This window comes from Felis catus, chromosome D2 (assembly GCF_018350175.1).
Source record: "Felis catus isolate Fca126 chromosome D2, F.catus_Fca126_mat1.0, whole genome shotgun sequence".
Taxonomy (NCBI): Eukaryota; Metazoa; Chordata; class Mammalia; order Carnivora; family Felidae; genus Felis; species Felis catus.
The window spans coordinates 53,423,186-53,447,430 of NC_058378.1; the positions used below are offsets into that span (position 1 = coordinate 53,423,186).

The window sequence follows — 24,245 nt, forward strand, 5'->3', positions numbered from 1 at the left end:
TAATTGCATTGAATGGCGGTTTGCCTGAATTCGCCCAATGCCTAGGCACAACTGATATTATCCGATGATCAGTTCTGAAACCTACCTTTGAAGCCAGTAATGGTTTGGTGTCTTCTATTTCAATAATGACGTCCCGGCAGGGTGGGGTAGACAGAAGGGAGGCTGCAAGACAAACAATTTCTCACCCAAGATACTTAGGAAAAAAACAGTACTGAACATTCTAGTTGAAGTTCAAGTTCAGCAGCCACAGTGGAAAGTAGACTTTACTCATGGGTAGGACTCACTGAGTGTACAGGACCATCCCTGAATGGAGAAGGTGACCCAGTAACTCATCACTTTTCCCAAAACGTGATGTAGGTTTAGACATTTTCTCTTGTCTTGGACAATTAGCCCAGTGCCTGTACACAGGAAGTGCTCAAAAAAGAACGGTTCAATTGTATCAAGAAAGACCAATGTCTTTAGAGGACATGAGCGGAGAAGGAAACTCACATCGGAAGGAGCTTCAGCTTCTTAGAATCTATTCCCAAGACACAGCAAAGCAAAGCAGGGCAAACAGTTGCACATTTCAGGCCTGCAAATGCCTGCTGCATTTCAGGCTGCAGGCAGCTCATTCGGCTCCGGTTCCCACGGTGGGAGCACAGGGAAGAGGCGTCACCCTGGTTTTATGCAATTCCCAGAATACGGCTGACCCGGAACAACACGGGTTTGAACTGTGCAGGTCCACTTATGTGTGGAATTTTTTTAATGCACTATGGTACTGTAAATATATTTTATTTTCCTTATGATGGTATTTTTTTTTAATTTTTAATGTTTATTTTTTGAGAGAGAGACAGAACATGAGCGGGGGAAGGGCAGAGAGAGAGAGGGAGACACAGAATGTGAAGCAGGTTCCAGGCTCTGAGCTGTCAGCACAGAGCCCGACACGGGGCTTGAACTCACAACCGCGAGATCACGACCTGAGCTGAAGTCAGAAGCTTCACCGACTGAGCCACTCAGGCACCCCTTATGATTTTCCTAATGTCTTCTTTTCTCTAGCTTACTTTATTGTAAGAATACAGTGTATAAAATATACAACATACAAAAAATGTGTTAATGGACTGTTTATGTTATTGGTATTTAAGGCTTCTGGTCAACATGAGGCTATTAGTAGTTAAGCTTTAGGGGAGTCAAAGTTGTACATGGATTTCTGACTGCATGAAGGTCAGTGCTCCTAACCCCTGCGTTGTTCAAGGATCAACTGTATTTGTGGCTCTGGATTTTGGGATTAGTGCAAGGGCTCAGGGGTAGCCCCTGGGCTCACCAGGTTTGCTTCCAATGAAGCCTCAGCCTAGGGCACGGGTGTGGGTGAGGAGTATGTCTACCCTTTATGGAAGACGGCATTGGGCAGTCAGACATTCAGTGGGAGGCCAGCACCCAGACAGAACAAACTGCAAAGCCAAAAGAACTTTCTGTTTAACCCACCCGTGTAGGACCAAAAGCAGGGGAGGGAAGACACATATTTTAGGTACATACCACGTGCCAGGGAGTGGACTAAGCCTTTTACATACCTTATCTCATTTAATCCCTCAATAATCCTGTAGAATATGCACCATTATCCCCATTATAAAGATTAAAAAACGAATTGAGGCTAAGAGAATCCAAGTTACTCGCTTCAGGTTAAACAGCCAGTAGGAAGTGGAAGTAGATGACCTAGGGCTGTCTGACCCCAGAGCTTGTGTCTTAACACGCCAGCGCCCAGGGCAGAGTAAATGCTCAATGAAATGGGAAAGGATTAGGGGGACACTGGGGAGACAGGGAGAGTGACATTTACTGAACATCTGCGATACTCCACTTGCTGTGCCAGCTCATTCTATATCCACGCAGCACCCCCATCCCTACCAGCAGTCTCTACATTTCCAAAACAGGCTCCCCCCAAAACTTCTGCCAGCTACAACACAGGACGTGACAGCCAGTTGGGTAGGTGTGCGGGAACACAACTGTATGCAAGCTCCTTCTTAGCAGTTCTCTGCTTTACCAGCCTCACGTAAACAAAGCCTCAAGGACAGGAGGAAAGCTATTCTGTATGCTTCTGACACTAGGCCAGCCAATTACATTCCTCAACTCTTACTCTATTTTTGGTTTTAAGAAAGTACCAGATTCTAGTCTTGGGAACATTATGCTTTGCCCACCCCATACTCCTTATGGATTTTCCTTTTCAAAGAGTTCTCTGAAACCTTGACCATATTTCACATTAATTACAGAGTCACTAACCCGGAGACCTCTGCCTGAGCCCCATCCTACCCGCCTCCCCCGCCCCCCCCCCCCCCCCCCGCCCCCCCTGCCCCATAGACACCAACAAGTCCACACTCGGAGGCCAGAGAAAGATTGCAGAATTTGTGATTTCACGTATTTGGATCAAAGAACTTGGTCTCATGAAAGCAGCAGGGGCAACGCTAGGACAATGGTTTCTCTCCATTGAGTAACCCCAAATTAAACAATGCTGCAGTTATAGTAATCCTTGTTGCTATAAAAAAAGTTGCTATTTTAGGTACTATCAATTCAACACAAAATGCTTGGCATGGGAAATTTCTGGATAAACTCATGTAGGTTTATTTTTGCCCACGTGTGATTGTGGATTTTATTTTAGCCTCTTCTCTGAATCAGGGCTATAGGATGCTGAAACAGATGAGTTTCAGATGCTCTGTCAAATCAATACCAAACCTTCTGGAAGATTAAATAGAACTGGTTAGCAGGACAGCTGCTTAAACAGAAGACATCTGTTTCAGTCTTGAGGCACCGACGATCAGCTGAATGAATGTGTGATAGTTCCCCACGGCATCTAATCTCCTGAAGCCAGGGGCCCTGGAACTTTATTCACTATGCTGACCCACTCCCCAGCCCCTAACACGGACCCTGGCACACAGTAAGCTAAAAACAAGTCATTATTGAATGCTATTCATTAGCTGTTATTTATTTGGAGCCCTAAGGTCAGCACCATGCCCCACTATCATTTACCTACGAATCATGTGACCTACGGCAGACAAGTCCCCAGCTTTTCCTCCGCGGATGTAACAATGAAATAGTATCTTTCCAATGACTTTGCGATAACGGGATGCGCTCATGAGGACGACAGACAGAAAGCAATTCGAAATGAAAATCCTCCCCCCGCTTCACTGCTCAGGAGGGGACCGCTGTATTTGTTGCTCAAAGCATTTATCACACTGACTGCAACTACTCATTTCCTTGTTTGTCTTCTCTGCTGGACTACATGAAAACATTATGAAGCACTTAACATCTCCCGAAGAGACAGCTTATGTCCAGCCAGGGACAGGTTACTTCAGAAGGTAACAGTTTGGGCGCTGGATGCCGCCCCCCCACCCAAACAAGGTGGGAATTCAAATCTAACTTTACCACCTACTAACTATAGCACCTTGGGAAAGTTACATAGCCCACTGGATATCAAATGAGTTCTTCATCTGCATGAATATTTTTTATCTTGAGGAGGTCTGTGAAGATTTAATCAGATCTCACATGAAAAACCCAAAGGGATATTTATAGACGTGAATTTTACCTTTTAGCTGTGGCACAAGATCCTCCTTTCCCGCATAAGGGTCGCAGCGAAAGCGGTCCAGGCGGTCGATGGTGCACTGCCCAACGACAGGCTTCCGCCCAAACTGCCTGTGGTCAATGACCTTGATCACCAGCGGAGGCATGTACAATTCTTCCTTGGGCAAGAACTGGGGATTCACAGAGGTAGGCGTCACTTCTCTGTAGCAGAACTTCCCAGTAAATTCTCCCAAAGGGCCCAACCCAGACTTTTTGCCTGATTGGTATAGCCCTGGGGACTCACAGTACGTAGTTCAGGAATTTTATGTGCAAACAGCATAGTGCTTCAGGACGGGAGCTGAGCCAGACTGCCTGGGGTCAAATCCTGGCTCTGCTACTAGGAGTTGCTTGGCCTCAGGCAACTTTTCAAAGCCCCAGTTATCTCCTCAGTAATAGGAGGGTTGTTTAATTGATGTGTGTGAACTGCTTAGAATAGGGTCTCAGTGCCCAGTCACAGGATGCAGACTCAGCATTCAAAAGTAACTGAGATCAAACTGAATCTCCAAGGGAAATAACTGTGGCTTGGGAATCTTTTAGTCTTGGAAGTTCGGTGTCCGAATGGAATGCTCATTTTTCCTTGACTCCTCCTGTTCTTCCGTGTGGAATTTGGTGGCCTCGATGACATTGCCTGATTAGGGAATCATGGGCTGGTCTTGGGGTCTGCCTGGTATGTGGTTCAGATACATTTCCATCTCTGGCCTTGCAAAGGAATCGAAGTTGGGGTTGACTGGCTTTTCTCCTGCTGACTGAGACTAGATTCAGACTAGAACGTGGGGGGTGGGGGAGGGGCTGGGGAGCAGGCAAGGGTGGGTGGAGTGGCCTGGGGCGATCACTTCCCGATTGGATTCGGGCTTGCAGCACCCAGGTGGCACTCCATCTGCACATTGCAGGGGGGAGGAGGACGGGCTTTGCAGCCGGAGGAGCCTGAGTCCAAACTCTGGCCGCCTACTTGCCAGCTATGTCCCTGGTGTAAATTACTCATCTTCTGGGTTTCCGCTACAGTGGGTGTTTAAGGAGTGAAAAATGCCTGTCTTGCAGGGTGAGAGCAAAGACAAAAGGCAGGGAGTATGAAGGCAGCCGGCACCCAGGGCTGCTGCTGTCGCCTCTCCACATACCCACTGCCGCACAGAAGGTGTGGCCTGACACTCACTTGCAGGACCTGGATAAGGTGTCCCCCTCTCTAGGCCTCAGTTTCTTCATCTGTAAAAGCCCAGGTTAAATCACGGGACCCTAGAGTTCGAGAATGGTGTGCTAGCGACACCAAATGACTAGGGAGAGAAAAGGAATGTGAAGGTCCTGGGCTTTCTACTCCATCAAAGCCAAGGAAATGCCTTGATTTTATCTCTTTGATATAGTACAGTAGGATAAGGATTTAACTGCTTTAAAAGCAGGAGGACTGGGTGACCTCTTCTTGCTCCTGTGGGGTCCTATGATGGAGGACCGTGAACCGGATCTGACACTGTCCCATATTCCTAACAACCCGTGGAGCAAGGTGGGTGCCTTCCAGAAGCACTGGGAGGAGGGGCGCAGTCCCGGGCTGTTAGGGCATGGCCCCACTGCCCCATATGGGCTCCGCACCTGCCCTTCCCCAGCCAGACAGTGCCTGTCTGGAGGCTTCCAGTCCATACACACTTGCAAGGGCAGGACTGAGGGTTAGTATTCTGCCCTCAGGGGACTGACCCAAAGCCTGAACCTGGTAGCTGAACAGATGAAAAGTTTATTCTAGAAATACGTATTCTCATAAATATTTCTGTATCACTGGGGATGTCTAAAGCTTCAAGAAATCATCACTATGGTATGAGAGTCTAAGGGACAAAAGTCACTGGCAAGCTGAATCCAAGGCAAGGTTTTTCTATTTGCTGTCAGAGTTTGGAAATATATAAACTTTGTGTGTGTGTGTGTATGATTATATATATATATATATATATATATATCCATATTTCAGATAAAACTCAGGTACTCAACACACATGGACTATTACAATCTTGATACTGTACCACTTTCATGAAGAGAACAGAACTTGGGAAGTTGGGTGTCTTCTTAAGGTTTTTGATCACCACTGATTCTACCCTTTCCCCTCCACACTCCACAATGAGGCTGGGGGATGTGATAGAAGCCATCTGGTAGTTCTTCATATTTCTTAAGCCCCAAGCTAGAATCTAAGAAAACAATATAAAGAGATAGAAAGAAAACCCAGTATATTAAAAATAATATTCAAAGGAAAAATTCTTCCTTAATAACTGAGAAATTCTTTAAGGTTGACTGGTGCAGATTTGCCTAAAATCTCTGAGACTCTTATTCTGGAAAGCCTGTAGGTCATGCAGAGAAAGTGGTTTTGCCCCTTTTCCTCTGCCTGAGCTGCTAAAAAGCAGAGCAGTGAAGAGTGCAGGAATCAAATCCTGGCTGTGAACCCAGGCAAGTTAGTAACCTCTCTATGTCTCATCTGCAAACAAGACTGACAGCATTATCTATCACAGGGTCATCCCAAGGATCAAGTGTAAACTTCTTAACACAGCGTCTGACATGTAAGCATTCAGAAATGATAGCTGTTGTTTAAAGCCATCTCTTTGGTCTCTGGAAACTCTTACCAAGACAGCTTGAGAATGGAAATCTCAAGGTAACATCAAGGAAGAGACCTTGAGAATGGACCAGACCTGTCCATCAAGCTACCTGTTAGCTCCATCAGCCTGTGTCTGCCCTGATTGTCTAGCATGTCAGCATTTCCTGTTACCCCATGCCTCTCTCCACCTTGAGTCCCCTCTTGAGTCTCCTGTTCTCTGTGCACACGCGCACACACACATACACACACACACACACACACACACACACACACACACACTGCTCTTTGTCTGCCTTCCCTCTCCCAGCTCTCCAGTGGACACGGGAAACTCAGAAATCTCCTGGATCCTAGTAAATGAGAACCCCAAATTCCCTCAGTAAGGCCGGGATTGACCTGTTCTTCTTGTTTCAACAAGCCTTCTATGTCCATGAATATTTCAGATTTTTGGACAAATGCTTTAGGAAGTTGGACACAGCAAGAGAACAGGTGACAAGATTTCATTTCCCAGGTGAAGGACTCCAGTTCTGTCGCTATGTCATTTGACTTGATCCATAAAACTTAGGGAGCTGCATACCTCAATGGCAGTGAGCTGGACCACAGGTCTGATCCCCTGGGGAACCATGTATAGATTTGGCGCCCTTTGTGAGGGAAGGATGGGAAGGTTGGAGCCATCCTGTAAAACAAACATGGAAATGTCAGTGCCTCTCTTTAGTTCAAGGGAATGGTGTTGCGGGTTGTTAACAAGTATTTTAAGCAGTTGCTATGAAAGAATATGTAAGTGAGAACTCAGTAAGTACCTTGTGCCTCAGAATCAGTTCTGCGGTTACAAGGACATCCCCACAGGCTTTGTCTCCATTCATTAAGGGGTGCCAGAGAAGTTTGGGTGTGATATCCATTTCTGAGTTTAGCTTTACCAGAGGGGAGCACAAGCTTCGTCCTAAAAATTCATCTTTGCCCTAGAGAAACAAACAATCCTTAAATTCCCCCAACAAATATCCCTATAAACTTCCATTATTCCCCAGGCCATCTTAGAAATTCTAAATTACCTACCACTTGGTCATTGTCAAAAAGTTCAATGACAACTTTGGGTGGGTTCTGTAGGAGCGTCTGGGGCTCCCCATAGATTTCAATTTCATCAAATATAATCGTTTGGTCCCATGTGGGATTCAGAGTTGAGTGGATGATCTCAGTGGTTTTGCTTCGATGGAGGAAGGAGACATGAGCATATGGATCTAAAACAGAAGAAGAGAGGGGCGCCTGGTGGCTCAGTTGGCTAAGCGTCTGACTTCTGATTGTGGCTAAGGTCATGATCTCATGATTCATGAGATTGAGCCTTGTGTCGGGCTCCGTGCTGGGCGTGGAGCCTGCTTACGATTCTCTCTCCCCACCCCCCCCATTGGCCCCTCTCTTGCTCACATTCTCTCTCTCAAAACAAAAAATAAATAAATAAAAATAATAAAAATAAGAACTAAAACAGAAGAAGAGAGTAACAGTGAGGCCATGGCTAAAGTCCAGCTCCTCAGGACCACTCATTTCAATTGCATGTTCTTCCTCCAGGTGCACTGATCACAGACCCTCACCACCACCTGGGAGGTAGATTGCCAAAGCAATCATGAAAAAGAACAGAGCTGGAGGCATCACACTTGCTGGTTTCAAATTATATTACAGAACTATAGTAATCAAAATGGTATGGTAGTAGCATAGAAACAGACACATGAATCAACAGAACAGAATTGAGAACTCAGAAATAAATGCATGCATATGTGAGCAACTAATTTTCAATATAGGTGCCAAGAATGCACAGTGGAGAAAGGATAGACTTAATTTTTGATTAAGGCACCAAGAATGCACAATGAAGAAAGGATAGTCTCTTTGATAAATGTTGCCGGGAAAACTGGATAGCCACATGCAGAAGAATCAAGCTGGAGCCCTGTTTTATACCATACACAGAAGTCAACTCAAAGTAGACTAAATACTTGAATATAGGACCTGAAACCATAAAACTCCTAGAAGAATGTATAAGGGGTAAGCTCCCTGATATTAGTCTTGGCAGTGATTTTTTTTTCTGGCTTTGACACCAAAAACAAAGGCAACGGAAGCAAAAATAAATAAGCGGAACTATATCAAACTAAAAAGCTTCTGCACAGCAAAGGAAACAATAAACTGAATGAAAACCCATGGAATGGGAAAAAAACATTTGTGAACCACATATATGATAAGGAGTTAATATCCAAAATTTGCAAGGAACTCATACAAAAGAGCAAACAGCCCAAATGACCCAATTAAAAAATGGGGAAAGGACCTGAACACACATTTCTCTGAAGAAGACGTATAGGTGGCCAACAGGTACAATAAAAGGTGCTCGACATCATTCATCATCAGGGAAATGTAAATCAAAACCACAGTGAGATTTTTTTTTAATCTTCTATTGTTTTATTGCCACTTTGTGTTCTAGTCATTTATTTATTTATTTATTTTTATGAAATTTATTGTCAGATTGGTTTCCATACAACACCCAGTGCTCATCCCAAAAGGTGCCCTCCTCAATACCCATCACCCACCCTCTCCTCCCTCCCACCCCCCATCAACCCTCAGTTTGTTCTCAGTTTTTAACAGTCTCTTATGCTTTGGCTCTCTCCTACTCTAACCTCTTTTTTTTTTTTTTCCTTCCCCTCCCCCATGGGTTCCTGTTAAGTTTCTCAGGATCCACATAAGAGTGAAACCATATGGTATCTGTCTTTCTCTGTATGGCTTATTTCACTTAGCATCACACCCTCCAGTTCCATCCACGTTGCTACAAAAGGCCATATTTCATTTTTTCTCATTGCCATGTAGTATTCCATTGTGTATATAAACCACAATTTCTTTATCCATTCATCAGTTGATGGCCATTTAGGCTCTTTCCATAATTTGGCTATTGTTGAGAGTGCTGCTATGAACATTGGGGTACAAGTGGCCCTATGCATCAGTACTCCTGTATCCCTTGGATAAATTCCTAGCAGTGCTATTGCTGGGTCATAGGGTAGGTCTATTTTTAATTTTCTGAGGAACCTCCACACTGCTTTCCAGAGCGGCTGCACCAATTTGCATTCCCACCAACAGTGCAAGAGGGTTCCCGTTTCTCCACATCCTCTCCAGCATCTATAGTCTCCTGATTTGTTCATTTTGGCCACTCTGACTGGCGTGAGGTGATACCTGAGTGTGGTTTTGATTTGTATTTCCCTGATAAGGAGCGACGCTGAACATCTTTTCATGTGCCTGAAAACCACAGTGAGATATTAAGTAACCTCTCTATCCTGTTAGGATGTCTCATTATCAAAAAGACAGGAGATAACAAGCGTTGGCGAAGATGTGGAGAAAAGGGAACCCTTGTGCACTGTTGGTGAACATGCAGACTGGTGGAGCCACTGGTAAAGCAGTATGGGAGATCCCCAAGAAATTAAAAATCGAGTTATCACCTGATCCAGCAATCCCACTTCTGCGTATATATTCAAAGCAAATGCAATACTGATCTCAAAGAGATCTCTGCACTCTCATGTTCACCGCAGCGTTATTCACAATAGCTGTGGTATGGAAACCACCTATGTGTCCACTGATGGATGAATGAATGAAGCAAATGTGGTGTGTATGTGTGTACTGTCTATATATAATTCAGCCTTTAAAAAGAAGGAGATCCTGTCATTTGTAACAACATGGAGGAACCGGGAGGGCATTATGCTAAGTGAAATAAGCCAGACCGAGAGAGACAAATACTGCGTGGTATCACTTACATGTAGAAGTTCCCCCACACCCCTTCAAAAATCAAATTAATAGAAACTGTGAGTGGAATCGTGCTTGCCAGGGGCTGGGGGGTATGTGTGGGGGGGAGGGGGGTGAAATGGGGAGAGGCTAGTAGAAGGGTACAAATTGCAGTTAGAAGGCGAAGAAGGCCTGAGGACCTAATGTGTAACATGAAGACTACAGTTGACAACAGTGTATTGTATAAGTGACACTTGCTAGGCGAGGAGAACTTAAGTGTTCTGTCACATACACACACAAGTGTAACTACGTGAGGTGACAGATGTGTTAATGCAATTGTGGGAACCCTTCCATCACGTAGTTGTATATCAAATCGTCACTTTGTATACTTTAAGTGTGCAACTTTGTAATTTATACCTCAACAAAGCTGAAAAGAAGATAAGGAAAAAAAGAAGCAATCTGTTTCTCCTCCATGCTAAATAACTTCACCAAAACTTTTGCAATTGCCTGGGAGCTGATCTATTTGAGCAATAGCCTAATATCTACCCTGAAAGTGTTGTATCATCGAAAATGCTGCTTCATTTTTAGCATTGCGGTATCACATGAATGGGGCTCTTTGTTTCTGCTCCGATCATATATCTTATGTCTCAAACTGCAAAGAATGTGCTTGAGTTTTAGGCAACTTCAGTCAAGAATTTGGAGAAGATTCTAACTTCAACTTTCAATGACTGAGTGCCCTCTGGTGGTGAATATTCAAAAATGTCTTCAAACCCCATTTGGAGATCCGTAGTATAGACATAGCTTTGAATCTCCTCTCATTTGTCAGAAAAGGAAACCACTCACAAATGTTGGTTACATTAGTGCTTGGAACACACCTCACAACTGATGTGAGCGTGCCAGAGTGTCAGGCAACTGCTTTAAGAGCTGTTTCCATAGAAGCTCTGCTCCGTTCAAGTCCTGAAGGAGAAATCTGCCCCAAGTAGCCCAGATGGCCCCTGAACTATTCATGATCCCACCAGCTACAGCAAAAACTCCCAGCAACCTTTTCCTCAGCCCTGCCTTCCCTTTAGATCCAGTCCAAAGGACACAAAACCAGCCGGGTCTCGTGGCTTTATGGTACTGCTGGGAATTGGGGGAACAGGCTGCAGAGAGGTCGAAACAGATTCCCAATGACCTCAAGCCTGGTGTTGTAGGCAAACGCGTGAACTTGTGATCTGTCAACGTGAGAGAGCTACAAAAAATATATAAAGGATCTTAACTTCCCAATCAGCCCAAGAGCCCAGGGTATATGTATATATAGCTGTGTGTATAAGCAGAGAGCAGAAACTGCTTTTCTTCTTGGGGCTTCTTATTACCTGATCAGTTAATGATTATTAGTATTAAAAGACCACATATCTTCTGTGTATCTCCAGCACCCAGCAGGAGTGCTCGACATACTCAGTGATTATTTAATGACTGAGCAGTTTACTTCACACAAATCGAACTAATCTCAATATGGAAAGCCCTTTAGTTGTTCTCTGAGAAATCACTAAAAGCATCCACAAGCTAGCCTGCTACGTAACAACATGCACGATGGACATTTTTGTGTCTTTACCTGAAAAACTATCCTTGTCTAGAGCCATGAGGTTTCTGGCTTGATAGATATAGCAGCGCAGATGGTAAATGTAGACTCCTGAAAAGAACAGGATGGAGGTTACTTACAAGAAACAGAACACTGGAATATTTGGAGATAATACATATTTCAGATCTACTTCTCCACAGTAAAGAACACATAGACTGCTGATGAAGTGCTCCCAAAGTAGTTCTGTTTCCTATAAAATAAAACCAACTTTAAAAATACTACAGTAAGGTTGGGGCACCCGGGTGGCTCAGTCGGTTAAGCATCTGACTTCGGCTCAGGTCATGGTCTCACAGTTTGTGAGTTTGAGGCTCACGTCGGGCTCTGTGCAGACAGGTCAGACCCTGGAGCCTGCTTTAGATTCTCTCTCTCGCTCTCTCTTTCTCTCTTCCCCTCCTCTGCTCGCACTCTGTCTCTCTCTCTCTCTTAAAAATACACATTTAAAAAATACTATAATAAGCTCAATGCAAGTGTTATCACTCAGGAGAACATTACTCCTGTTGTGAAATACCTGGATTTAGGCTACTGCTTGTCATCACAGACCTTTAAAATGAAACTTGGTTTCCAGGAGTTATAGAAATAGGGCTTTCTATACTATTTCAGCCCCAGATCTAGGAGACAGTTATCTGCTAAAAGCTGCTTTGATAGTTCAAAATCTTTATACTCCTTATCCTTATTATGTTAATGTGTATACGCTCCCACCTCCCACACACGTGATCTGAGAGAGAGAGTAGGGCACTGTGATTCGGTGCACAGATCTGGGAGTCAGACTATCTTGTCTATAGTGTTTCCAAGCTGTAAGATTTGGGGCAACTTATTTAATCCTTATGCATGTCTACAATGAGGACAATAATAACACTTACCTCCTCGGGATGTTACAAGGATTAAACGAATTAATATATGCACAGTGCCTGGCACATGCTAAGCCCTAGATAAGCATTTGCTATTATTATTATTATTATTATTACACAGCAGGTCTGCCTCATCCCAGAATGCCTAAAGATTATCATCGGAACCAACCTTTACTTAACTTTTTGAACCTCTTTTTCTAATTAAAATAATCTTTTGGGGGAGCTTAACAGATAGAATCAGTAAAGACTCTGTCAAAGTCAATGATTCGACAACCCTCCACCCCAAATACAATTTTTAAAACTATATTTTAAAAAATCCTCTCATCAGGTGATGGCAATGGAAGTCACACTCGCATGAAGACATTTTAATCATGTTTGGTGGTGCAAAGAGTTTTCTAGAGATAAGTCATAGCAGCGGAAGGCACAAATTCATGTTTAAAACTTACTGTCAAAGTTACAAGAAACAATGGGAGTGTTTGCCCCAAACACGGTGGTGGCGCTGTACTTCTGCTTTTCTGTGCTTTTTTCATCTCCTTCCTCAGTAGTGTCCGCACCCTAAAGAGGCAGAAAAGTCCATGAATGGTGCCTCAAGACAAACAAAGAGGCAAGAATTACAAAAATCTGGAATGGTGGCTTTCAAAATAGACTCTTTTCATCCGATCACTCCATTTTTAAAGATGAATGAAGCCCAGCACAGCAAGTGACTTGCCCAAGGTCACTTAGCTGGAAAGCAACAGAGCATGAAGTTGAAGCCAGTCTTTCTGCCTCAAGGTCAGCCTTACCAAACCCGGATGCTGAAAATTTTAAAAAGGAAAGGCATAAAGGATAAATAGGGGGATTAAAAAGGTGGGAGGAAGACAAGAATAAGCAGTGGAAGCACAGAGCAGGGTCAGTGTGCAAAAGTATAAAAACAGGCTGTGTTTTGAAATGGCTCCCGACCACCATGTTGTTTTAGATGGACCACTGCCATTTTCTTATTCCTTCCTTCCACCGTTCTGTTTTCTCCCTCCCTCCCTTCATTACTGTGAGTCCATATAAATTATTCTCTAATTCCGTGAGCCATCCTTCTGTTTTCCTCCCCCTCACATCTGTATATTTAACACTCGTGATTTGTTGAACATTTGTAGTTTCCAAGGTATCATCCAAGGAACCTGTGCCTGGGAATGTTAACAGATGTCACCTGCGACCAGGGTTTTGGAACAGATGTATTTGGAAAATGCCCGATGAAACAACATTAAACAGGGTGTCTGCAGTAGAACTTCTTAGAATCTTTCCTATATTAATGGTCTATTCATTCAACAAGAGTTACTGGGCATCTAGGATGTGCAGCTTTCTCCCAAATTATCTGCAGTCCTGCAGTACTGGAGGGATCTCCATGGCGTCCCAGGTGTATCCAACACTCATCTATTTTCTTTACACCAAAATTTTTGAGCTTTGAGTATTTATTACTTACGAGGGCACCTTCAAGTTTAAAGATGGCAGCTGCACCATGTGTTTCTGAAGGAGCCATTTTTCTTCTCCAGCGTCTACGGCGAAAGGTATCCGAACTACGCTGTTTCCAGTGAAATTTCCAGCCAATTAAAGAAGCATATTCCCAGCCCTCCCGGTCTTCATATTCTTCCATGGCCTAGAACAGAAGTAAAACTTTGAATGCTAATTATAATCATAATAATAATAATATCCCTTAATTGATAAGGCAGATTATGTGGTCAATCAACAAATACGCATTGAAAATCTACTCTGTTCCGAGCCCTATGCTACGAGCCAGTGATACAACAAAGAAAGAAGTAGACACGCTGTCTGTCCTTGCAGAGCTGATGGACTGTGGGAACACTGAGAGATAACCAAGCAATTGCAATGGAATGAGACATTGCAGGAGAGGCACCTTATTCAGATTTGGGGAGGGTTAAGGAAAATGGATTCTTTCTTAACTTGCTTTCTATATTGTCATTTTCATTAGCTCATAAGACATTGCAATTGTGATACGGTTTATAAAACATTATTATCTCCACCTTATATAGGAAAAAGTGACACCACGGTCCCTAGGATTTAAATGTCTCATCTAAGCTAATAGCCGGCATAACTAAGTAAGTGATAGATCAGATATATTACTTCCGTAATAACTAATAACTTATGAGTATAGTACTTTTCATCTTCAAAACAGTTTATACATAAATGCCCTCAGTGTTCAATGTTGTATGCAGTTCAACAAATACGCGTATCTACTGTGTGACAGAGATTGTGTTAAGCGCCAAGGAGGCAGTGAAGGACAAGACAAGACAGGGTCCGTGCCTTCGTGTGGCTGACCTGTACTGGTGGACATTTTCTGTAAATACCTTAAAAGTATTACTAGATTTAATAAATGCAAAATAATAATCATATTTATGATCTCAGAAATAAGAGCTCTATGGAGGCTATAACCATTGTAGATATTCGTTTTTCAATTTTGAATAAAGATAATTGCAGGTCAAGCACAATCTTGTAATCGCTGCTCTAGTAGTATTCACAGTGGCACTGAAATATTTCAGGTAGCCAAGAGTGAGGAGGTTAGGGAACAGGATCAAAGTCTCAACAATGCTTTTTGGTAGGACTGGGCCAAGTTTCTAGTGCTCTTCCCACCCTCTCTCGGTGCTCTCCTGTGGCAGGCAGGAGGGAGCCAAGTGCCTCTAGGAACTTCTCACCCCATCAGAATACGGGTAGTTGAATGAGAGGTATTCGTTTATCAGTTTATTCATTCTCCTCCATTACTTGTTAGGAACTAGTTTCTGAGCTGGCAAGAAGGATACAAAGTAGACGGCTTCCCTCTTTGTGTCCAAGGAGCTCCCTGTCTAATAAAAAGTAATTTCATTGCATTTACTATGAGTCAGGCACTTTGTGGAACAGCCTTGCCTGCGTTCAAACACGGCTGGCTCAGTCATTTTAGACATGTGGCCTAGAGTCCATTTAACCTCTGTGAGCATTATCTAAAAAATGAGGATAAATGTATATCTCAGGGATTACAGATAATGCGTATTCAGTACCTAGCACTAGAGAAGGCACATAACACATTCCACTTATTATTATGAGCAGTATTATTCCATTTCACTTACTATTATTCCATGTAAGCCTTATACTACCCTAATTAAAAGCATGGTATTATACCCATTTTGCAGATGAGAAAGGAAATAAAGCCAGGATTTGAGTCCTCGTGTATCTTATTCCAAGGGCTGAACTATTGCCACTACTCTCTTATGCCACCAAAATAATTTCTATTGCTACCTCTAGAGTGGTTCTCATTATTCAGACGACTTCAGGGTCACCTGAAAGACATGTTGAAGCACAGACTGCTGGGCCACACCCCTGCTTCTTAAATCAGTAGGTCTGGAGTGAGGCGTTTCTTTTTTTTAATTTTTTTTTTCAACGTTTTTTTATTTTTGGGACAGAGAGAGACAGAGCATGAACGGGGGAGGGGCAGAGAGAGAGGGAGACACAGAATCGGAAACAGGCTCCAGGCTCCGAGCCATCAGCCCAGAGCCTGACGCGGGGCTCGAACTCACGGACTGTGAGATCGTGACCTGGCTGAAGTCGGACGCTTAACCGACTGCGCCACCCAGGCGCCCCTGGAGTGAGGCGTTTCTAACAAACTCGCAGGTAATGTGTTGTGGCTGGTTGGGGTGGGGGGCACATTTTGCAAACTTCTTTGAGCAGACATTAGGCCCTTGACTGGCGAATGGTTTCTGTAGCAAAAGCAGAGTCACTGGAATTCTGTGTGGGCCCCGACTCCCCGGACGTAGCTCCCTCCATGGTAACTCTTACCCTTGCAGTACTTGAAGCGCTTTGTGTTAAATCTTTCTTGCGTTTTCGGACCAGCCTTCGCCGCCTATGAGTATGATACATTTTCTCTGCTGCAACCCAGGATTTGGGCTTATTATCAGGAGGAATGGTAATTCCATACTCCCAGCCTGGAACAGAGTTTGCAAGCGGTTATCCCAAAGAGATGCATTTGCCAGACTGCTAGATAAACTTCCAGAAAACATCCAGCCAATCTCTCTGCTCCCCCATCAACATTCTCTGTGGTGACAAGGAATGCCACTGCCCCTTTCACTTTGCTGCAGTTCAGCCAAACTGAATACAGCTCTGTCCCCTTGGATCCCTCTTCAAACTGCTTCCTTTGCGCCCACGAGGTTCTCCTTCCCCTTTCTCCCTCCAATCACTCATGGTAATTTAGTGCATCTACGAATAAAGCACAGTGCAAGAAGCAGATGGGGACAGTGCTGAAGGGTGTCGTTTGTGTAGCTGCACAGCCAGGGTTTAAATCCCAGCATCACCACCGCTGGATGTTCACTAAAAAACATCCTTGCTGGTTAGTAAACCTGCCTATGGCCTAATTTCCCCAGCAATAATGGTAAAGAATACCTTTTTAAAACAGAGTTCATCAAAATAATACATGCAAATAACTAGGACTATGTTTGTGCTCAGTGCTAGCTATTATTATAAGGCTTGGTGTGTGCATCAAGATCAGTAAGAAATTTATTATTAGTTGAACCCTTCTGTATTATGGTTGTTTTTTTCTTTCATAAGGGAAAAAAATCAGATTTTCTCTTTTGATATTTCCAAATATTATAGTCATTTAACTTTACACTACTATTCTTTGAAAAGGATAAACACCATTAACAGAATCTATGTCAATAATCTACATTATTGTATGTCAACCTTACTTAAAAAAAACCCACAACAATCTGCATTATTGCTGAATAGGTTGACTTTTAAGGCATTTTACAGTCTTTCTTCCTGAGCTGCAGGGTCCTGAGTGTGATGTTCCCAGGGAAGCTATGGGTGTGATTAGAAAAGAGAAAGTCCAAATTCCACTTCCCTCCCAAATTCTCATCCTGGATCCCCAGCATCTCAACGTGCAGCCACCTGGCCCCCTGTGATCTTGTATTTTTCACTCTTGATGCCCCCCCCCACACCTGTCCAAGCACTTGCTCGTCCTTCAGATTTTGCATCTGAAGAGTCACAGCTAATATCCAAGACCTGATTGTCACAAACCAACAGAAGTAAGACTCCTCCCTGCCAAGGAAACTTTACTCTGGTTAAGCAGGGCCTTGCCGCAGACAGCCTGGCATGTAACAGATCTAAAATGTTACCTTTCTCATCCACTGCTCGATTTATGTCATATACCCATGCGTCATCTTCCCATTCCCAACCTGGAGGGCATGTCAGCTCGCTGGGCGATGCTGCTTTATCACCGTTCTTTAAAACAAAAACGAAAAAATGAAGACAAGTAAGTCATAGGGTCTAATAAGAAGCAAAAGTGAGATGGTACCTCACATTTAACAATGGTATTCACGTGCTAACTTAGATGCTACACTCAGAAGAATCTTTAATCTCTATGCACAACTGCTACACGAGATTAGTTTTTTTAGAATGCCTTCTGTTTCCACTGTTAGGGGGTATGTTGGGTTGAACCATGGGAATTGCTTTGACCATCAAAAATGGTCAAATATCAGCAATTTCCTGTGTTCAACTTAAAATTATGAAATGGTACAACTGTCTTTATGAGGAGCTAGTAGGAAAGAAACCATCAGAGATGGAAAAAGTGTGGGAAAAAAACATGTTTTCAAGTACAAGGGAATGTCACTGGAGGTTCTAGATGCTAATTGTGTAAGATTAAGCAAGGTTTAGGTTAAATACTCACTTAAGTACTGACTGCATTAAAACCGACAGTTATGAAAAAAAAGTTCCTAAGAACAGAAGTAAAGGTGGTCCATAAACACATGGAAAATTACCCAGCCTCACTTTAAATGAAGAGTGAGAAAATGGAGATGACATCAGGGTACCACTGATCATGCAGTGACAAGGCTGTGTTTAGGAAAACAGCCCTCTAAGAAGCTGTTGCTGGACATGCAAACTTATGCAACCTATTTGAAAGCTGTTTGGCAATACTTATCAAAATTGCATATGTACTGAAATCTGACCAAACCAATCTGGGGATCTTTCCTGGAGATAAATTTTCACAAGTGAATAAAAATGTACGTATAAAAACATTTACTGCTGCATTGCTTAAAAAAAACCTAAGACTAGAAAAAAAAAATGTCCACAAGGAGAGGATCACTTAAATAAATTAGAGCGGTGCATATAATAAAACACTCTGCAGGCATTTTTTTAAAAAGTTCATAGTTCTATATGTACTGATATCGAAAGATGTCCACGATACACTGTCATATGTAAAATATAAGTTGTTGAACTGTGCACACAACACAATTCTATTTAGGTGTGTGTGTGTGTGAGAGAGAGAGAGAGAGACAGAGAGAGAGAGAGAGAGAGAGAGAGAGAGGAAGGAAAAAGTTATATAGTTGAGCAAGAACAGAAACATGTTTTCAGTAGTTACCACGGGGCGGGGTGGGGGTGGAATATAAATCTGGGAGAATTACTTTTCATTTCCTTTTATGCTGTTTGAATATTTTAGAGACATACACATTCCACTTGTTGTGCTTCTTAAAACGAGTTAAATGATAGATATTTATTTATTGCGCAACTCAAATTTTACCTGGTACCAACATCTAAACAGGCCCAGTGACTTCTCCAGAGAAAATAATTTATAGGTGCACTTGTGTGGCTTAAAGTTAAGGTAAGGCTGTTCAGAACACGAGACAGAGCAGAAGAGAGGGGGAGGCCGCGCCTCATGGTCGGCGGGTTCACGGGTCGTGGTTCCAAAGAGCTAGGGTTGAGGCTCTCTCTGGGGAGCAGCCCGCTCACCGCATCGGTGTAGGTGTCCTCGGCTGCCTTCCACTCGCCCCCGGGGTAGCGACTCTCATTCTGGTACACTTCATCCGTGAACTCCGTGTGACCTGCGTCCGCCTCAGTCAACAAGCTGCGGGTGAGGCTCGGGTTACCAAAGGAGCAATGGAAGCCAACCACCCCAGCTCGGCCCAATGGTCGGGAAACATCTACACCGGTTCCCTCCTCACTCTACCCCTTGGGTTCTCCACTCCAAACTCCTCTTCCTGCTAATAGCTTCTGACATTCCTTTGAAGAAGGGGTCTGCGGGAACAAGGAGACCTAAATTATAGAGCACTCCTCCAGTTAGCAGGCCTGCTCCTTCTCAGTAATTAGGGTGGGGACTGGGAAAACAGTTCTGTGGGCAGCTCCTTATAGAGATCTTATGCTCCATGTTTTTGTTTCAGTTCAGGACCGTTCAGCTTTTTTTTTTTTTTTTTTTTCCCAGCAAAACTCCTGGCTAACAGTTCAAAAGAATAGGATGTTGTCCACCCTCATTCCCCCTGTTTTAAAAAATTGAGGGGAGACAGTCTCATGAGGCCAAGTGTGGAAATTTTTACTCATGGCTTGCATGGTCTACGTAACACAAACTGAAGGGAGGAGTTTACATTTTCTGGATAGTTCCTAGGTCGACAGCCAAACCAGGTCATTTAAGACTCCGGACTCCATTTAGGTACTTAAGAAATCCATACTGACTCTCTGCCAGGCCAATTTTCCTCTTGGAGTTGGAACTATTTTGACAACCCATAATGGGAAGTATGGAGGCTCCAACTTTGACTGGAGCGTTCTGCCAGGTACCCACTCAAGTGAGGTTTCTTTTTCTTTCACCGTGGCCCTACATCTTTTCCCTGCTGCATCCTCCCCTAGAATCAAGCACTGGAAAGAAATCAGAAAGTAAGTAGTCCCAACTCTTTGTATAAATTGAGCTCATCCCGTCATTTCTCTGGGCCCCCGAGAAGGAGAACAGAAGACCTGGCTGCCGCCTCTGAGGTCCCGTCAACCCCTGACATGCTTTGACCCTTCTACTTTTCCAAACACAATGCCTCTGCCTTTCCCTGTCCTCACTAACCTTTCTTCCTTCTGTCCAATTCAGATCCCATTTCGCTTCTCCTCACCAGCAACCCCAACCCCATCCAAAGCAAGCTGTTGTGGGTGAAAAGCAATCATGTGGAATCATCCGGTCTTGACAGACCAGACCAGACCCAGCATGCTCATTGGCTTCCTTCCCCAATGCCTGTGACCACAGGAAACAAATGTGGACAGAGAGGAAGAACTCCAGCTTGAGGCCTTAAGATCCAGCTTCACAAGCTCGTTTCCTCCAAGGTCAAGTATGCTGTGATGAGGTGGGGAAGGGGAGCTCTGGTTCCAAGGGTGTTGGCAACTTGCAGAAACCCAAACTCCTGGGGACACATGCTTGCCTCCCCTCTACTGTTTCTTTCATTTTAACAATGAGCTTTTGAGATACAATTCACCCATTTAAAGCATAGTCTCCACTGTTGCTTACAGACATTCCAGCAAAATAGTTGAGTGGTGGTTTTGGTGCCCAGGCTGGACTGGTACCACTCACAACCTATGTGTGTTTGGGTAAGTTATTTAATTTCTGTAGTTCTCAGTTTCCTCACTTGTGAAGTGGAGATAATGCTATTATTTGTTGGGAGATAATTGTCTGTGAGTTCTTGTGTTTCTGCACAGTTAAGGATGTTTATAGGAATAATCTTGGAAGACAGAGAGAGTGTCTCTCTCTCTCTCTCTCTGGAGCAAAGGGCCAGCGGGCTTGCTAACCAAATTGATTCTGGTTCCCTAAGCTCAGTTTCCTCTCCTGTTACACAAACCACTTCATGTTTAAGTACCATCTGACCATCTCCTTGTCACTCTGTGGGAACTGACTCCCTATTGCCACAGAGTGACTAGAGCAAATGTTAATTCTGGTACAGCTATTGGGGCTGGCCGTGAAGTCCTTTGTCTCTGACCCAGGAGTCCTGAATCTCCTTCCAGCATCCATGGGAGTATAGCAGGTGACCTTGTTTGCTTGTTAAAAATCTCAGACCCTTCATAATTTCTGACACTACCTACCTTGTAGAGCTGTAGTTCAGATTCAACAAAGTGATTAGCACACTGGTGCTTAGTACACTGCTTGACACATTCACACATAATAAGTTCTCAACAAATGTTAGCACTAGGTGCTTTTTGTATTTCCTTGTTTTATTATGGGGCACCAATGACATATTTCAAGTTTCTATGGACTTGTGTTCAGTGAGTGTTACATAAATATTTCCAAGAATGATGATGGAGAAGATTCATTTAGCACTTTCTAGGGAAAGGCTTCATTGTCATCCCTGTTTTCTCAGAAGGTGGAAAAACTTACCTTCTTTCAGGATCAACTATCCAGTCTCCTTCCCATTCCCAGCCTTTTGGAGGTAAAAAGAATTCCCTCTTGAGTTTTATTTTTCCTGTGACATCCGAAAATTTATGACGACCGACTAATCCAGAAGTGCCCCATTTTCCAAACATAAGAGCCTGATTTTCATACTGTTAAAAACAAATTAGAGAAACACCATCAGAGAGCAAGAAATAAAGCCCGCCTCTAAATGTTTAAGCCCATTTAAGCTAAACAATGATAGAAAGTGAAAAAACTTTATACCTAGAAGGTAGGGACCTAACTCGAGCTGCTACTGATTATGTAATTTTGGGCAAATCACTCATCTTTCTAAGACTCAGTGTTCCCATCTGTTAATTGGGGATAATACTACCAATTCTCATAGAATTGTTCAAATGTGCAAATGATTGTGAACAGTGGTATATCACACTAGTTGTTTCCATTATTATACTGAATGGCTCCAAATGGTTCTCTGAACCTAATTTTTATTTTAATTAAAAATTTTTTAAAAATATAATTTATTGTCAAATTGGCTTACATACAACACCCAGTGCTCATCCCAACAGGTGCCCTCCTCAATGCCCATCACCCAATTTCCCCTCTCCCCCCACCTCCCATCAACCTTCAGATTGTTCTCTGTATTTAAGAGTCTCTTTAGTCAACCTAATTTTTAAAATACCCACAAAAGTCATCAATTTATGAATGTGCAGGTTTCTAAGAGTTTACTTGTAAACAGTCTACTGTCTAGAACTTAGGGCCCATTTCCCCACAGAATCAACATTATAATTGATGGTACATTTCCTAGGCAGTCTACAAAGAACCTGTCTGACATATGAAGGTCCTTTAAGGGCCCAGCCTTTATGGAGCCTAAAAGTTCTGTGCCTTCATCCCCTCTGGAATATAGTGGGGATGAAGATCAAGATCTTTCTGGAAGCCCAGGTTCAGTGGCAATGACAGACTTTGGTTTACAGGGCATTTCTTTCTAAGTTGGAACTTATAAATCTACAAAGGTCTGCTCTTCACTCTGTCAACCATCAAAAAGGTTGTGATTTGCCAGTGGTGAGTGTCCCTGTTGGGGTGCAAGCTGAAATTTCCATTTTTCTGCTGATGAGCCCACTGCAAAGATGATTTGCAAGTGACAGGGAAGTTTGACTGAGGTTGAAGAAGGAAGGAACAAGTCTGAATAGAGGCTTGATGGGGAAATTGGGTTCAAGCAACCACAGTAGTACCTGTCTCAGATATGGGCTCTGAGCCTTGAAAGGAGATAAGCTTCAGGAAGTAGCTGAAGAAGCTATTGTTACAAGGGGCTGTGAGACTTGGGGGCATGCGCATGGCTTCTCTGGTTTCTAAGTGACAAGGACACAGAATAGAGAGGAGCAAGGTGTTCCCACTACTTCTGCTTGGAGGCCAGCATGGCTAGAATAAAATCCAGGCAAGGAATTTGGCAAGACTGTTAACACATGTGAAGCACCTCAGAGACCTCCAGAAATCTGGTAGGGGATGCAGGGTGATGGTGGATTCTGCAGAGAACAGAGGTGTGGTTTTAGCACAGGAGGGCAAGAACCAGTTGAAATGTCCATTATTGCCGTTAACGTGCCCCTACTGGTACTCATAGGTTGTGAGAATCTAAGGAAACTAGTCACGCAACTAAGATGTGTGGATCACCTCTTTAATGTGAGTTGAAACTAGAGTCTGAGCTATCTAGTCTGAAAGATCTAGGAAGGGTGAAACGGAGCCCTGGACTGGTTGATCCTTGCTCAGTGCTAGCTAGCTTCTCCCAGCTGAGCTCCAGCCTCAGAGCTGGAGACAGGCCGATGCCAAGAAACCCTACGTGAATGTTGGAGCAAGCGTCTCCTGCACATGCCCTGATGCCATGACTCCACGTGGTCCAGATGACTGTGCATAAGTATCAGACATTCCGGGCCTTCCGTGTGGCTTGCAGCACACCCTCTATTGATCTCCAGTGGCACTTCCGAGCCTGCTCTGTAAGGGCTCTGTGTGTTTCCTATGTATCTCACTGTTTCTCAAAGTGGTCCACTGAGGTCTCATATCCACCCACCCTGGAATCACTGCTGGTGCTCATCCCTAACTCAGTTACAGAATCAGAATCTCCCGGGTGGCCCTGGCAGTCAGCATGGTCAACAGGATACCCAGTTTTACCATCACTTAGAGAGGTTTCCCTATGTGAGGAATGAGTCTTCTGTGGTGCAAAGACCCCCACTCCCCAAGCACACCTCTCAAGGTCTGCACCTGCCCAGTGTCCTCATTCCTGGGTTGTCTGTGTATGAATCACTCTGGTGGGTCCGTCCCAGTGTGGCCAATCTTTCCCTATGCCCCCAGAGGAAGGTCCCTCAGATGGGATTCTAGGTAGTGCTGATGGCTGTGGCTGTTTTTGATCTGTGAGCGTTTTCTCTAAGGAGGACATGTAAAAGGACTCCCCCACGGAAAGAAAAGATAGTCATGTCATGAAATGTACCATTTCAGCAAAGACGGTGAATGTTCCTTCTGCGAAGCTGTTGAACTTCTTCTCAACGGCACTCAGGCCCAGCCAGATGTTCACCCGCAGCTGCACAGGCACCTTGGGTCCGTGGTTGTTTTCCCGCGGATACTGTGAGATGCACAATAACACTGGCTGTAGCACACGCGGTGACATTAAGTTCAAGCCACAAACAGACTGAACATCCAATCACTGTTCTCCTGTTCTCCCCAGCCTACTTTTAAGTCAGCTTAGTTAAAATGTTTCCAAATGACCCTACA

The 24,245-nt window shown here is 43.8% G+C and overlaps 1 protein-coding gene across 6 annotated transcripts in view; it reads right to left on the bottom strand.

The window, feature by feature from the left end:
* MYOF (myoferlin) overlaps positions 1-24,245 on the bottom strand; it is a 152,072-nt gene that overhangs the window by 30,835 nt on the left and 96,992 nt on the right. For all 6 annotated transcript variants that reach the window (XM_019813549.3, XM_011287427.4, XM_019813550.3 and 3 more), the window contains 14 exons: positions 23,965-24,096; positions 21,477-21,640; positions 19,091-19,205; positions 17,479-17,584; positions 16,148-16,293; positions 13,806-13,979; positions 12,799-12,907; positions 11,478-11,555; positions 7,196-7,377; positions 6,943-7,101; positions 6,720-6,818; positions 5,583-5,744; positions 3,551-3,716; positions 86-162 (listed from right to left, as the gene is read on the bottom strand). In XM_019813549.3, the coding sequence (XP_019669108.1) occupies positions 86-162; positions 3,551-3,716; positions 5,583-5,744; positions 6,720-6,818; positions 6,943-7,101; positions 7,196-7,377; positions 11,478-11,555; positions 12,799-12,907; positions 13,806-13,979; positions 16,148-16,293; positions 17,479-17,584; positions 19,091-19,205; positions 21,477-21,640; positions 23,965-24,096 (1,869 nt within the window). The remainder of the gene's footprint in view (positions 1-85; positions 163-3,550; positions 3,717-5,582; positions 5,745-6,719; positions 6,819-6,942; positions 7,102-7,195; positions 7,378-11,477; positions 11,556-12,798; positions 12,908-13,805; positions 13,980-16,147; positions 16,294-17,478; positions 17,585-19,090; positions 19,206-21,476; positions 21,641-23,964; positions 24,097-24,245) is intronic.